This window comes from Quercus suber, unplaced genomic scaffold, assembly GCF_002906115.3.
Source record: "Quercus suber isolate HL8 unplaced genomic scaffold, Cork oak 2.0 scaffold_19, whole genome shotgun sequence".
Lineage (NCBI taxonomy): Eukaryota > Viridiplantae > Streptophyta > Magnoliopsida > Fagales > Fagaceae > Quercus > Quercus suber.
In genome coordinates, this window is record NW_027069484.1 from 1,644,449 (window position 1) to 1,659,247 (window position 14,799).

Genomic DNA, 14,799 nt, shown 5'->3' on the forward strand with positions numbered 1-14,799 from the left:
CCACACTTTAAGGGTATCATTTGATTCATTTCTTTTGAACGGTTTTTTAGACCCCTTAAACACACAGATTGCGTAGCGTAGATTAATTAGCCAAGTTGTTACTTAGTCAAATTAAGCAATTCTAGGTTAAAACAATCCAAACAATCATATCAAGAATATAAAGCAGCGGAAAATAAATAACACAAGATATGATCACCCAGGAAACCACACGGTAAAAACCTGGGGAGGATTTGACCCACCAATCCTCAAGGCTAACCTGAATTCACTATGAAAGAATTGAAGTTCGTACAAAAGGACTACAAGCTCCCCGCTCGACTTCCTAATGCTACCCACCAGTAGAACTTCCTGACACGACCACGCGCAGGCTCCGAATCCACGGACTACTTCTTTCTTGAATTCTTCAATCAGCTACAAGCTCCCCGCTTGCTTTTCTTTTAAGTTCCAATGGTTGCAACAGTAATGATCTTCAAGATGTTGAAATAATCTCCACCATGAAAACCCTAAGTTTTGTGTAAAGGAAAGCTCCTCAAAGATCTCACACGAGATTCACACAAAACAGCAATGTATGAGCAACAATACAATATGGACAACCTTCAAAAACGTGGCTAGGGTTTTATTTATATACCTAGGGTAAAAACATAAAACCCTAAACGTTTAATGAAGTAGGGCTGAGTTGGAAATTCTGCAGAAAATTCAACCTGTGCGATTTTCGATCGATCGAGTCTATTCTTCGATCGATCGAGCCAGGCCGAGAGTCCCAAGTACTTCTGCAGCCACTCGATTCCAACTTTACAATATTAAACCAACTTTGAGCAAGTCTAAATAAGACACCATACAATGTTTTGATCATGGTTTGCCAACATTACAAATTAGAGTTCTAAATACATAAAATCCTAAGACCTTAGAACCTAACAAACTCCCCCTTTGGCAATCCGTGACAAAACCCTAATTAACAGCTCAAAGTTTTACAAATAAAAAGCCCTTTACAAAGATAATGCTCATAAAATTCAATTCAGCCTAACTACTATCCATAGTTGCAAGTGTAGACAGCAGCTTAGTTGAATCAACCTGTATAATCCTGAAATACTCAACAAACGCATAAACGCATGTGTGACAGTAAAGAGTAAAACAACAGGTATAACATTCTTGTAAGATCCACACAACACAAAATAAAGACATATAAAAATGAACAAGTCATAAATATAAATCAATACGCAGTGAATCATAAAGCAACAAGAATCAATAAAAAATATCATGTATATCAATCAATGTTACTCCCCCTAACATGAATATCCCCAAAAATGATATACAAAGTGAAGCACATAGATACAATCTAAAACTCCACAAGCTCCTCTAAAACAAAAAAAATCTCCCCCTAACAACAAAAACTCTACTACAAGTCAAAACTCCACTCCCCCTTTTTGTGACGGAATGCCAAAGGGCAATCACAAGTCGCCATCAAAAGGAGGTGGTGAGGGTGAATGAAGACGCGCAAGATCAGCTCGGAGAGCACGCATCTCATCCAGCAAGTCCACCAAAATCTGACCATGAGCCTGCTGAACAGTCATGACAGTCTCCAAAGTACGACGAACATCAAAGTCGGCCGAAGGAGGTGGAGGAACATCAGCAGCAGCATCATCATCACCAACAGGAATAGGAATATCCTCACCAGCCATACCTGCAGAAGAAGAAGGAGGAGGTGCACTACTAGAGGGCTCAGATCTAGGGTGTTTAGAACCAGCTCGAAGATGAGCGGCCCTCTGTCTAAGAAAAGACGCACCTAAAGGTCCTATCACATGGACGGGCTCAGAGGAAGGAAAGTCACTAAGACCAAGAAAGAGAAGAATCCTATGAATGAAAATAGGATGAACAAGAGCATGAGCAGTAGATGAACTCCTATAAACTTCGTTCAAAGAACGAAGAAAAAGATGGGGAAAACTAATAGGAGCATCAGTAACAAGAGCGTACAGAAAAACACACCTCTCAAGAGGAATGGTGTGAACATGGGAAATAGGCCAGATCGAATGACAAGCTATCCGAAAGAACAGATAGTGCAACCCAGAGAGCTCAGCAGAAGTGATCCGAGGATCAGAACCCCACTGGACAGTAGTACCAGTGACGTATGACAAAACATCGCTAATCTCGGGAGACTCATCATAAGGATAGACAGGATGCTGGACCAAAGGTACCCCTAGAGCATCAGCCACTACCCGAGGAGTAATGGTGTACTCTACGCCTCGTATCCAACTCTTAACTAGAGTGTTGGAATCATAGACGCGGATAGAGATGTTCGAATAGAACTCTCTAATCAAGGCAGAAGGTGGAGGAGGATCAGAAACATCCACCAAGGGTAACCAACCCCGACGCTCAAAATTTGCCCTAATGGCAGGATCAAGCTCATCTAACAGCACAGAACGCTCAGCCCAAATCTTTCTCTTAACGGTCAGTTTCTCAAAAGTCTCTTGGTTTTCCTCACTCGGAAACCTCTCACTATCAAAGGATGGAGGGGGTGAAGGAGAAGGTGAGGGAACACTCCTACGGGCTCTAGTTTTCCTAGGCATAGTGCTAAGGAAAGGACAGAGACACAAAGAGAAAAACACAAAGAAACAAGAGAAAACAAAACCAAGGGCAGACTGCAAATTAGCACAATAAATAATATAGAACAAAAATCTATATGATGCATGAACAATAACATGTTGTGATGCATGATCTAAATGCAGTGACAAATTAAGTTTAATTGAGAGTAATTGGACAAAATTGGCTTGAACAAGGAATTTCTATCAAAAATCCCAAAATTTGAAAAATCACTTGAAAATTTTGCAACAAATTGATGAATTAAGCATTACAAAACACAGCACATAGATTATAATGCTTAATTACACCAACACAACAAGCCAATTTCATCAAATTCTATCCAATTTAACAAAAGCCCCAATTCGGATCAAGAACAAACCCTAGAATTTTCAATTTTTCACAAAACACAAAATTGATCAAATTAACCACCAAGGATCATTAATATAATGTGTCCCCACAAAAACCCAATGATCAATTTCATAAAATAAGGTTTGAATCAACAGAAAATCCAAAAAGAATCAAGTCCGAAAATTACCCTTAAATGCATGGATTTATGCATGAAATAATGAAAATAACATCAAAAGGAAGGGCAAAAGAGTCTTACCGGCTTGAGGAAAGAGAGATTTTGCAAAAACAACGGAGGAAAACGACAAAAATCCTGAGGTGTGGAGCCTTGCCAACGCGGAGAGAGAGAAAAGTTTGAAAAAAATTTTGAATAGAACCTTTGAAAAAGTCAGAACTGAACTTTTAAAAAGCTTTTCCACGATATTCGATCGATCGAAAATTACATTCGATCGATCGAAAAGCACAGTCATTTTAAGACAAATGAGAGCACTTTTTCGATTGATCGAAAAACAGGTTGGATCGATCGAAATGGGCAGAGGCTCACTAAATTTTGGAAAAATCACAGTTTTTGAAAGACACAAGCCGAATTTTGAAAATAACTCCTCAAAGCATTAAATTGAAGAAACAAAATGCATGAGTATGAGATGGAATGCTTTTTCAAAAACCCAAAATTTTGAACCCAATATTCTTAAACAAATTGCAATCAAACTCCCATTGAATTTTCTCAAGCAACAAATATGTTGTGCATAAATCTCAAGATATTTTCAAACTTGGTTGGTCAGACCAAAAACACACACTAGCATGTACAGTGTTTAACAAAGAGTAACTTGTGTCGTGTGTGATACTAGCAAAAACTTGAGATACATGTGAGGTGATATGTGAATAGCAATCAATCACAAAGTCTACAAAATTCATCACATAGAATTCAAAAGAGACTATCACCTAAAGAGTTACATCCTATAACTCCCACATCTCCTAGAACAAAAGCTTGCAATCATGTAAGTTTCTTGTATTTTTGCCTCTTATTTGCATGAGATGGCATTCAGCCTAATAGTACACACCGGTTTGAATTAAGTGAATTGGCATCAAGCCTAATAGTACACACCAGTTTTAATTTATTTTGAGGCTACACCTTATGTTCTTTTTGTGCATGTGCTACACTTTCTCGAGCACAGAATCTTATGATATGCACTAAGGTGTTCATGATTGGCTAGTGAACAGTGGTGAGATGGTTATTTATGCCTTTCTCAAAAGGATCAAGTCCGACAGTCAAATAACATGTGACTTCAAGATTAAGACAAAGTGATAAACACCATAAACATCTTTCCCACACAACATGCACTACAAAGCTCAAACTAGTAAAGTGCAATAAAGTAAGCTCATCCAAGTTAAACAAGGTACATAAGACATGTTATGTGTAAATAAATTGACCAACCTTGTTTTTCAAAAATCAAGAACAATATGTTCAACATAAATTTTGCTTCCTCCTTTTCCCTTTTTTTTTTTTTTTTTTTTTTTTTTTTTTATTTAAAGGAAAACAAATAAATCCTAGAATGAAATGCATGAATGTAATGCAATGCAAGTCCTAGAACAAAGAAAACACAAAAAAAAAAAAAAACAATGGTCACAAAAGAATAGAGCAATGAAGCACAAGGACCATGTCAGAAAGACTCAAGTATTTCGAGTCTTTTGCATCCAAAACTTTTTAGATGCACCATGAGCATTGGAGTTCTTATTCACATTTGAGTGATTCCCAACTCCATGATTGGAATAAAGGTTTAACACCTTTACCAATTCACCAATTAATGCCATAGGATCTTGTGCTTGAGGCACAGGCACTTTTGGTTTATTTGCTCTCTTATCAGCTTGAAGCTTGTAACAGTTAGGACGAATATGTCCAGACTTACCACAATAATGACAAACCCACGCAGGTTTACCATGCATCTTGTCCTTAGATTTGGTAGGCTCCTTAGGTTTAGATTCTCTTAAGTCTACCCTAGTCTTCTTAGGTGGTGAAACTTCTACAGGTTTAACTACCTCACTCACAGGTGGTTTGACAGTATCACTCACAACCTCACTCACAGAAGGTCCAGAAGAAGAAGAAGGAACAAAAGTAGTGGAATGTGGTCCAGTATCAAAGATGCTTTCAACATATCCTAACCCAGTTTTATCAGAAGGATACTTTTGAACATTCAGCATGTGATCAAGTTTAGAACTAGCAGATCTAGCAACAGATAAATCATGTTCCAAAGTTCTAACTTTATCAAGCAAAAGCATATTCTCAGATTTAACATTATTCAAAAGTTCATTTGCATCAAACAGTTTAACAAGCAAATTTCTCTTTTCAAGCTCAAGAGAATCAATTTTCTTTAGGCCAAGATCAACTTTCATAGCATCCTTTGCAGCAATTTTGCAAAGTTTGTTATAGGCCTCTTGAAGATCTGCATCTTCAGAGAGTTCCCCATCAGAAGGGTTCTCTTCAGCAGATATGCCTTCATTGACTATAGCAGTAGCCGTGAAAGCAATGAAGTTTCCATCCTCGTCACCACCGGACTCATCATCAGAAACCTCATTATCACTAAGGGTTACAGCCATAGCTTTACCCTTAGTCCTTAAGAATGTAGGACATTCAGATTTCACATGACCATACCCTTGACAGCCAAAACACTGAGGACCCAAAGAGTTATTAGAAGATTGACCAGAATTTTCTCTAGGTTTTTCAAAATTGTTAACCTTAGTGGGATCATTCTTCCTAAAATTTCTAGGTTCAGCAGTGTAAGTACCTCTTGCCTTTCTATTTGTATTCCTAAGAAAGTTCTTAAAGTTTTTGGCAAGATAGGCAATCTCTGTAGCAGAGAGCTCATCATCAAATCCACCACCATCAACATCATCAACTGACTTAAGAGCCATTGATTTGGATTTGTTCACTTTAGGTAGGTCAGACTCATAGGATTGAAGAGATCCTACAAGCTCATCAACAGGGATGGAGTCCACATCCTTGCTTTCAGTTATGGCAGTCACTTTGGGTCTAAAGTCTTCAGTTAAAGATCTAAGAATCTTCCTAACAATCTTAGGTTGATCATAGATTTCACCCAAATTAAAAGCAGAATTAACAATATCATTCAGTTTGGCATAAAATTCATCAAAGGATTCATCATCAGACATCCTAATGTTTTCAAACCTAGAAGTTAATTGCTGCAGTTTGTTTATCTTAACTGCCTTTGTGCCTTCATGCACAGTTTGGAGGATTTTCCAAGCAGTATGAGCAACCTCAACATTAGAGATTCTCTTAAATTCCTCCATAGAAACAGCATTAAAGATAGCATTCATAGCTTTGCTATTGAAGCTTGCTGCTTCTTTTTCAGAAGTTTGCCACTCACTCACAGGAGTAGCGGGCTTCTCCCATCCGTATTCAACGGAATTCCAAACCCTTTCATCAATGGATTTCAGGAATGCTTTCATCCTTACTTTCCAATAGGCATAGTTGTTCCCATCAAAATGAGGAGGAACAAACAGAGAGTGTCCATGCTCCATGACAACAGGGGTCAAGGATCAGCTCAGAGATTAAAAATCTCAAACAAAAAGAGCTACCAGCTCTGATACCACTTGAACGGTTTTAGACCCCTTAAACACACAGATTGCGTAGCCTAGATTAATTAGCCAAGTTGTTACTTAGTCAAATTAAGCAATTCTAGGTTAAAACAATCCAAACAATCATATCAAGATATAATGCAGCGGAAAATAAATAACACAAGATATGATCACCCAGGAAACCACACGGTAAAAACCTGGGGAGGATTTGACCCACCGATCCTCAAGGCTAACCTGAATTCACTATGAAAGAATTGAAGTTCGTACAAAAGGACTACAAGCTCCCCGCTCGACTTCCTAATGCTACCCACCAGTAGAACTTCCTGACACGACCACGCGCAGGCTCCGAATCCACGGACTACTTCTTTCTTGAATTCCTCAATCAGCTACAAGCTCCCCGCTTGCTTTTCTTTTAAGTTCCAATGGTTGCAACAGTAATGATCTTCAAGATGTTGAAATCATCTCCACCATGAAAACCCTAAGTTTTGTGTAAAGGAAAGCTCCTCAAAGATCTCACACGAGATTCACACAAAACAGCAATGTATGAGCAACAATACAATATGGACAACCTTCAAAAACGTGGCTAGGGTTTTATTTATATACCTAGGGTAAAAACATAAAACCCTAAACGTTTAATGAAGTAGGGCTGAGTTGGAAATTCTGCAGAAAATTCAACCTGTGCGATTTTCGATCGATCGAGTCTATTCTTCGATCGATCGAGCCAGGCCGAAAGTCCCAAGTACTTCTGCAGCCACTCGATTCCAACTTTACAATATTAAACCAACTTTGAGCAAGTCTAAATAAGACTAAATACAATGTTTTGATCATGGTTTGCCAACATTACAAATTAGAGTTCTAAATACATAAAATCCTAAGACCTTAGAACCTAACATCTTTCAATTTAAATTTTGAACGAATCCTTCTATATATATATATATATATAGTTTGATAGATAGTTTGATAGCCATCCAAACGCAACACAAAACAAATATCTTTTTTTTTTTTAATGAAAAACAAAAATCTTTTAAATATCATAGGACATTTCACTTTTGTTATGTTTTTAGTTGATACCACTTCTATTTCTTGCAAAGTGACATTGTCTCCTAGTTCTTGTTCCACGTGTAATCAACTTGTACTTTTGATTGGAAGATTACTGTATAAATTAAGCCTATGTGAGTGGACTCTAATTAGACCAGATATTTTGTATTGTTCCCTATTCGGTAGCCAGCTAGAAAATCTTTATGTTTCTAAAGCATGGAAGCAATAGGCAATAGAAATCTAAAAGAGACATTTAGCACTTGTGTTGCATTAAATTTTGTAGAAATACAATGTAGCTTAGTATGAAAATAATACACATGAAAAATACTTTAAAAAAATTATGAGAATGGCATAATAATGTAAATAAAAATGTGCAATTCCTAGTGTTTGTACAATGCAGTTGTGCAATACTAATGATTAGGTACCCAGGCCATGAATATGAAAGAAGTGGCTGCACAATCTGCAAGCTGGCTAGCTTTAAAAGACTATAATGGGAGGTGTATGTATCCCTATAAAAGTAGATTAGTTACTTTATCAACACTGAAATTTAATGTAGTGAGGATACTCATTACATGTAAAGATGAGATTATTCTTTTTAAAAACTTTAGTTAATTTAGTGAGGCTGATGCATGTTTGTTTCGATTAAGTTTAGATAAATTTTTGGTAAAATATTAAATTGGTGACACTAATATGAATGCTCTAAGGTGTTACCACAAATTATTGGAATTCTAATATATTCATGGTCACCTTTTATTTTAATTTCGAACCTCAAATAAGGGTTAAAATTATGTCAAGATTCGTAAACATGAGTTTAAATTTAAAAGTTCGGTTATGCATGAGAAAGTATTAGACACCCATGATGGTTGTCTCAAAATGGTATCTTAGAACATCCGCATCAGTAGATGCAAAGTCTTGCAAAATACAAAAAACACTTCCTTTTACACATTTTGACCAAAACAAATACCCACATCAATGGGTGTAAAATTGTGTATAAATGCACAACTGCTACAGTAACCATGCATAAATGCACAACTGTTACAGTAATCATGCATATATGCACGGTTATTGTAGCTTTTGCATTTAATATTTTATTATTATTTCTCGCTCCACCTCACTCTTTCTTTTTCTCTCTAGTCTGACTCTCACCTCACGCAACGGTCACAACAACTTAGCAAAGAAGAAGAAGACAAATATCCAACCACCAACTCAACACAACCTAAAGATCACCACTGCAACCCAAACCCACCAAAAAACCCATTCCAAATCCAAACCAAAATCAATAAAAACTAAATCCAATGGAAAACCCATATGAAAAATCCAACAGAAACCCACATGAAAAAACCAATGGAAATCAGTTAGATCTACCGCCGTTACTGCTGCCAGATTTACCTTGGTGCTGCCGCTGCATCTGCCTTGCTACCATCGCCAAATCCAACCCAAATGGACTTAGATTGACATGGGTTTATGTTAAAGTGAATTTTTTAGTTTGTTTATGGAGTTTTCTGGTTTATTAATGGAGTTTTCTGGTGAAGAAAAGAGCAAAAGAAGAAAACTTGATTGGTGAAGAAATATGAGAGAAAGAAAAAAAAGAAAGAAAATTCACTGAGAGAGAGAGAGAGAGAGAGAGAGAGAGAGAGAGTAGTGTTGAGAGAAGAAAAGAGAGAGAGTGGGTTAAATTGAATCTCTCTCTCAAAAAAAAAAAAATTGTTGAAAAAAAAAGAATATAAAATGATTATTTAAAGAAAAGAGTGCGTATAATAGATAAACTGATAATGTGGGAGTTTTGGATAAGTGGCTGTGTAAAATAGAAAAAGTGGATTCTTATGTTAAAATAAACAAGAAATTTTGCATAGACTGATACAATTACTCTTATATTGACATATTCTTATACTTTACACAAGGATAGATAAAATTGACCTATGAGCATTTGGCTTTCCAGTCGCAATGCTCCATCATGTCATGTCTAAAGCAAGAATGATGTAAATGGTTGACAAATGGTTTTATTGGAGTGTGTAGGTTTAAAACACATGTAACTGAACTGAGTGTATGATTTTAGATAAAATAAAATAAATGATATATATATATATATATGCAATTGACTAATATTAATTTGTTGAGGATCTATAATTAACCCTAAGAATGTAGGATTAAATCTTAGTAGTAGTAGTAGTTGTTGTTGTTTTGTGTATGTTTAAAACCTTGAAAAAAGAAATTTATAGTTTGAGGATTTGGAAATCATTTTGAAAATAGATGATACATTACAACTTAGCATAGGTATATATCGGCAACCCCAATATAACCTAAAAGGACTATGTGCCTTATTCATCATGTGGATCTCATTGTCTCTAGCGAACTAGAAGTAATGTGATTTGTTGGTTGGTGAGGGTAGGGGTCTAAGAAAACATTGGAAAAAGTGCATTATGTAGCCTCTATATTTTTTGCTATATAACTAATGTCTAGGAGTTAATTGTTCATACTAAAGTTCAAAAACCAAATTTACACTAACCTCAAAGTTCATGGATAATATTTGTAGAATTCCTCTCTTTTTTTCCCTCTCAATAGCTAAGATGTAAAATTGATTCTTAACACAGTTTGTAAATGAAACTAACTCCTAATATTTTTCTTTACATACGGAATCAATGTAATAAAAGGCTAAAAACTCAATCATTTTAGGCTTTAGACGAACTGCATCAAAATTAGTTCATCTCTCAAAACCAGTTAAGAGTTGAACTAATTTCATTTAGCCAATCGTTGCAAAAACACAAAACTTAGCTAACGTCTGAATAATAAAATAAGTTTTAAATTTATTTAGTTTCAAACATATAAAATCAATTCTTAATATATTACATTTGTATTAATTTTAAGGTAGTATAAAATATTAATATCCAAAAAAAAGCATAAACATGGTTGTGCTAAGGTTTGAAGAACCAAAATTGTTAGGTTCTAAGACTTTAGGAACTAAATGTATTAGAATTTCAATTTGTAATGTGTTGTTAAACCATGATCAAAACTTAGAAGTCTAGATTTAGGCTGCTCAAAGTGTGTTTATTTGTAAAGTTGAAATCAAGTAATTGCAGGAATTATTAGTCTAAATCTGCAAGGCTCGATCGATCAAAAATTAGACTCAATCGATCGAACCTTGTGCAGATTAATTTTCTGTAGAATTTTCCAACTTAGCCCAAGGCCGGTTTGACATGTAGGGTTTTATGTTTTACTCCAAGTATAAAAGGAAAAACCCTAACTACATTTTAGAAGTCTTTGATGTGCTGTATGTTGAATTTCTTATGAGATTTAGAGATGTTTACCTTCATACACACTTAGGGTTATTCAGATCAAGATTCATGTCAAGAACTTGGTGAGCACTTCAATTGCTACATAAAGAATTTAAAGAAGATTTGAAACCTTTGAGTGAAGTCTCAAAGTCACAAGTGGGAGTACTTGTGGTTACAGTGAATCAAGGAAAGAAGTAGTCCGTGAATTCAGAGCTGTCACATGGTTGCGATAGTAAGTTTTCTACTAAAAGTAGCAATAGGATGTTAGTGGTCTAAGTTCTATTGTACAAACTTCAATTCTTTCATAGTTGATCTGTTTTACCTTGAAGATAGTTAGGTTAAATCCTCTATAGATTTTTTACCGGTTTGGTTTTCTTGGATTATAATATCATGTATTCTTTATATTTCCGCATTACTTACATGATATGATTTGATTATGCTAACCTAGATTTGAATAATTTATCTAAGTAATCATTTGGCTAAATAATTAGGTTAAATAACTTGTATTTTAAAGAGTCTAAAAACGTACAAAAATAATCAATCCTATTGAAAGCTAAAGGATGTTTGATAAATCACAAAACCGTTTAAGCTACATTTTAATACTAATCCTATGTAAAAATGAGTTAAACTTGTAAAAGATGGCTTCATATTTGTTTGAAACACATGGTAATTAATCAAGTTGCGTTTTATGAAAGTGTTCTAACTATTTTTTAATTCAATTATTAGAAGTGGGGAAGAGGAATTTGAATATGATTTTTCTCAAAAAGGATATCAAATTAATAAAATAAGTTTTAAACTTGTTTAATTATTGGTCAAACATATATCCTCATCATTCTTTATAGCACAAACACAACGTAGAAAGAAACATCCATATTAAGTGCTTACAGAAACACATTTTATTCTCTCTATATATATAAGTACGTTAAAAGGAAATTATATGCATCATGTTATGCCAACACGATACAAGCCAATTCTCCAACCAGAAGCCTTCTTACCAGTCATTGTCAAACTGCAAAAGGTGCAAATGCAAACTTTAATTAGTTATATATATCTATGACTATAAGTAATAATAGATGAATATGCAACTCAGAAACAAATTAACGATTGCATTGAATGGATGATGTAGCTAGGACTGTGAACTGAAGACTCTGTGATCACTGAAATACTGCAGTACTTACTCTAATGAAAGATGGTCTTTTTGTAAAATCTTAATCAGTACTTTGGGTAAAGATAGATTTTCATTAACAATCTCTAATACCTCTTTGGGAAATTCTCAGAATTACATGTTCTACTTAAAAATAATAGGTTATAAATTACACTTTCCACCACTAATGCTAATAGTACAAAAAAGGTTTAAAGATTATAACAAAAAAGTTTTTTTTTGATTTGTTTTGTTTTGTTTTTTTTTTTTTTTTTTTTTTCTATTACTACAGCATGGAACACATCATAAGAAGGTACAAGATTGCAACAGGGACTGATCAAATTCCAGAAAGCAATGACCAGCTGGTACGTACATCGCATCCCAATTGTAATAGATTATAAACATGACTAAACTACATTAAGGTTCTAAGGTTTGTCTCTTTACTATGTGTAGGAGCAGATGCAGGGTGAGTTGAAAAGGATGCAAAGAGAAACCCTGAGTCTTGAATTGAGTTTGCAACGTTACACCGGTGAGGACTTGAATTCTGTACAATTTGGAGATTTACATGAACTTGAGCAAAAGCTGGAAAACGCAGTCAACAAAGTTCGAGAAAGAAAGGTATAGTGTTTTAAATATTCTTATGGNTACGTACACCGGTGAGGACTTGAATTCTGTACAATTTGGAGATTTACATGAACTTGAGCAAAAGCTGGAAAACGCAGTCAACAAAGTTCGAGAAAGAATGGTATAGTGTTTTAAATATTCTTATGGGCTTAATTAGCAAATATATATAGAGAGACAATTTGAATCACATCATTTTATTGCTAAACATTCATTATGGAAGTTATTAGTTCTAATTGTGTTAAAATTATACATGAAAGTGTTGCCTAATATAAGTTTAAGAAAGTTGGCTAATATAAGTGAGTGTGTTTGACATGATCTTTTTCTTTTCTTTTTTTCATACGTTTTTAGACCCCTTAAAACACAAATTGTTTAACCTAGTTATTTAGTCAAGTGATTACTTAGATAAATTATTCAAATCTAGGTTAACACAAGTAAATCATATCAAGTAAACAATGTGGAAAATAAAGAACACAACAATATGATAACTCAGGAAAACCAAACCGGTAAAAAACATGGGGATGATTTAACCTAGATATCCTCAAGATAAAACAGATCCACTATAAAAGAATTGAAATTTTACAATAGCAACTTAGACCATTAACATCTTATTGCAATCTCGAGTAGAAAACTTACTATTACGACCACGTGACAACTCCGAGTCCACAAACTATTTCTTTCCTTGACCCACAACAACCATAAGCATTCCCACTTATGTTTTTCTTTAAGTTCTTGAAACAACAACTAAAGCAATCACCAAGCTCTCGATATCAATCTTGATCTTGATAACCCTAAGTGTGTATGAAGGCAAACACCTTTAGATCTCGCAAGAGATTCACACACACAGCATATCAACAATCTTTAAAACGTAGTTAGGGTTTTTTTTATACTTGGAGTAAAATATAAAACTCTAGACATCAAACTGGGCTTGAGCTGAGTTGGAAAATTCTGTAGAAAAACAATCTGCAAAAGTTTCGATCGATCAAGTCTAATTTTCGATCGATCGAGCCTTGCAGTAATTGAATAGTAATTTTTTGCAGTTACTCGATTCCAACTTTACACATACATACACTTTGAGCAATCTAAATCTAGAATAAACGTTTTGATCATGATTTGCCAACATATACATATTGAAGTTCTAATACATTAGTTCCTAATTTCTTAGAACCTAACATTTTTCTTACTGGAAATTACAGTTCGAGCTCTTACAACAACAAATTGACAATCTTCGAAGGAAGGTAAATTGTGCAATATGTTAAATCATCTCTCTCTCTCTCTCTCTCTCATACACACGTACCATTATTATTATTACTATTATTATTATTATTATTATTATTATTATTGAGCCTTTGTCATCTCATTACCTTCTGTTATATCTAAACATTAATAATCCTTCTTGTTTGCATTTAGGGGAAAATGCTTCACGATGAAAATGAAAATTTGTACCATCTGGTGAGTGTAATTCTTATATGAGCTTATATAGAGTTGAATTCTACTTAGTTGTATCATGCATGGCCCTCGCGCGTGGATTTGGCAAGAAATCCATCATTCTCAATCAATTAGTAGTTAGTACTAGAGCCAAAAACATTTTTACAATTGCAGCTCTTGTTTTTTAAGCTTACTACTAGCAGACATGATGAAACTAATTAAGACTAAAAATTGTTTTAATTCTTTATTATTGCAGAATCAGCTTAAGGAGAATCAGGTAGCTTTGGATCATCAGGCAGCATTGGATCAACATCAGCAAATGACCATGGTACCTAAGGCTAGTGAGGATCGTCGACGCGTATTGGAATCATTCCCATTCTCTGGGAAGAGCAACCTAGTAGTGTTCTTCCTCAGGCAACCTTGCCTCCACTCTTTAATCCATATCGTCTACAGCCTACTCAGCCCAACCTTCAAGATTTCAGTCTTCAACTCCCCGACTATGGTACTTCAATGTCATCATGATGAACTTATTCTCTTTAGTATTTAAGTCAAGCTAGGTGGTTTATAAATTGACAAAATAGTGTTCATTTTGTTGGGCTCTAATATATATATATATATATATTAAAATAACATTGAACTTGAATATTAAAAAAAAAAAAAAAAAAAAAAAAGATCTTGAATATAATTGTATTATGGGTTGGTTGGAGCAAAAGCCATTAACATGGAAATATGGCAATATTTGAAAACAATTTTCTACGAGAAATTTTTTGACATCAGATGTCTTAAGGG

General features: G+C 34.7%; 1 protein-coding gene across 1 annotated transcript; it reads left to right on the forward strand.

The window, feature by feature from the left end:
• The first annotated feature begins 12,254 nt into the window (after positions 1–12,254).
• Positions 12,255–14,532, forward strand: LOC112031418 (MADS-box protein FBP24). Its single transcript, XM_065762328.1, has 6 exons — positions 12,255–12,326; positions 12,415–12,579; positions 13,779–13,820; positions 13,993–14,034; positions 14,273–14,329; positions 14,371–14,532. The coding sequence occupies exons 1-6, from the start codon at positions 12,255–12,257 to the stop codon at positions 14,530–14,532; spliced, it is 540 nt and encodes a 179-aa protein (XP_065618400.1).
• The last annotated feature ends 267 nt before the right edge of the window (positions 14,533–14,799 follow it).

Bases quoted from the DNA above. Each gene is read 5' to 3' on its own strand.
- LOC112031418 (XM_065762328.1), top strand. From the start codon at position 12,255: ATGGAACACATCATAAGAAGGTACAAGATTGCAACAGGGACTGATCAA. The intron at 14,035-14,272 runs GTGAGTGTAATT...TTGCAGAATCAG, and splicing joins ATGAAAATTTGTACCATCTG to CTTAAGGAGAATCAGGTAGC. The intron at 14,330-14,370 runs ATGACCATGGTA...TCGTCGACGCGT, and splicing joins CATTGGATCAACATCAGCAA to ATTGGAATCATTCCCATTCT.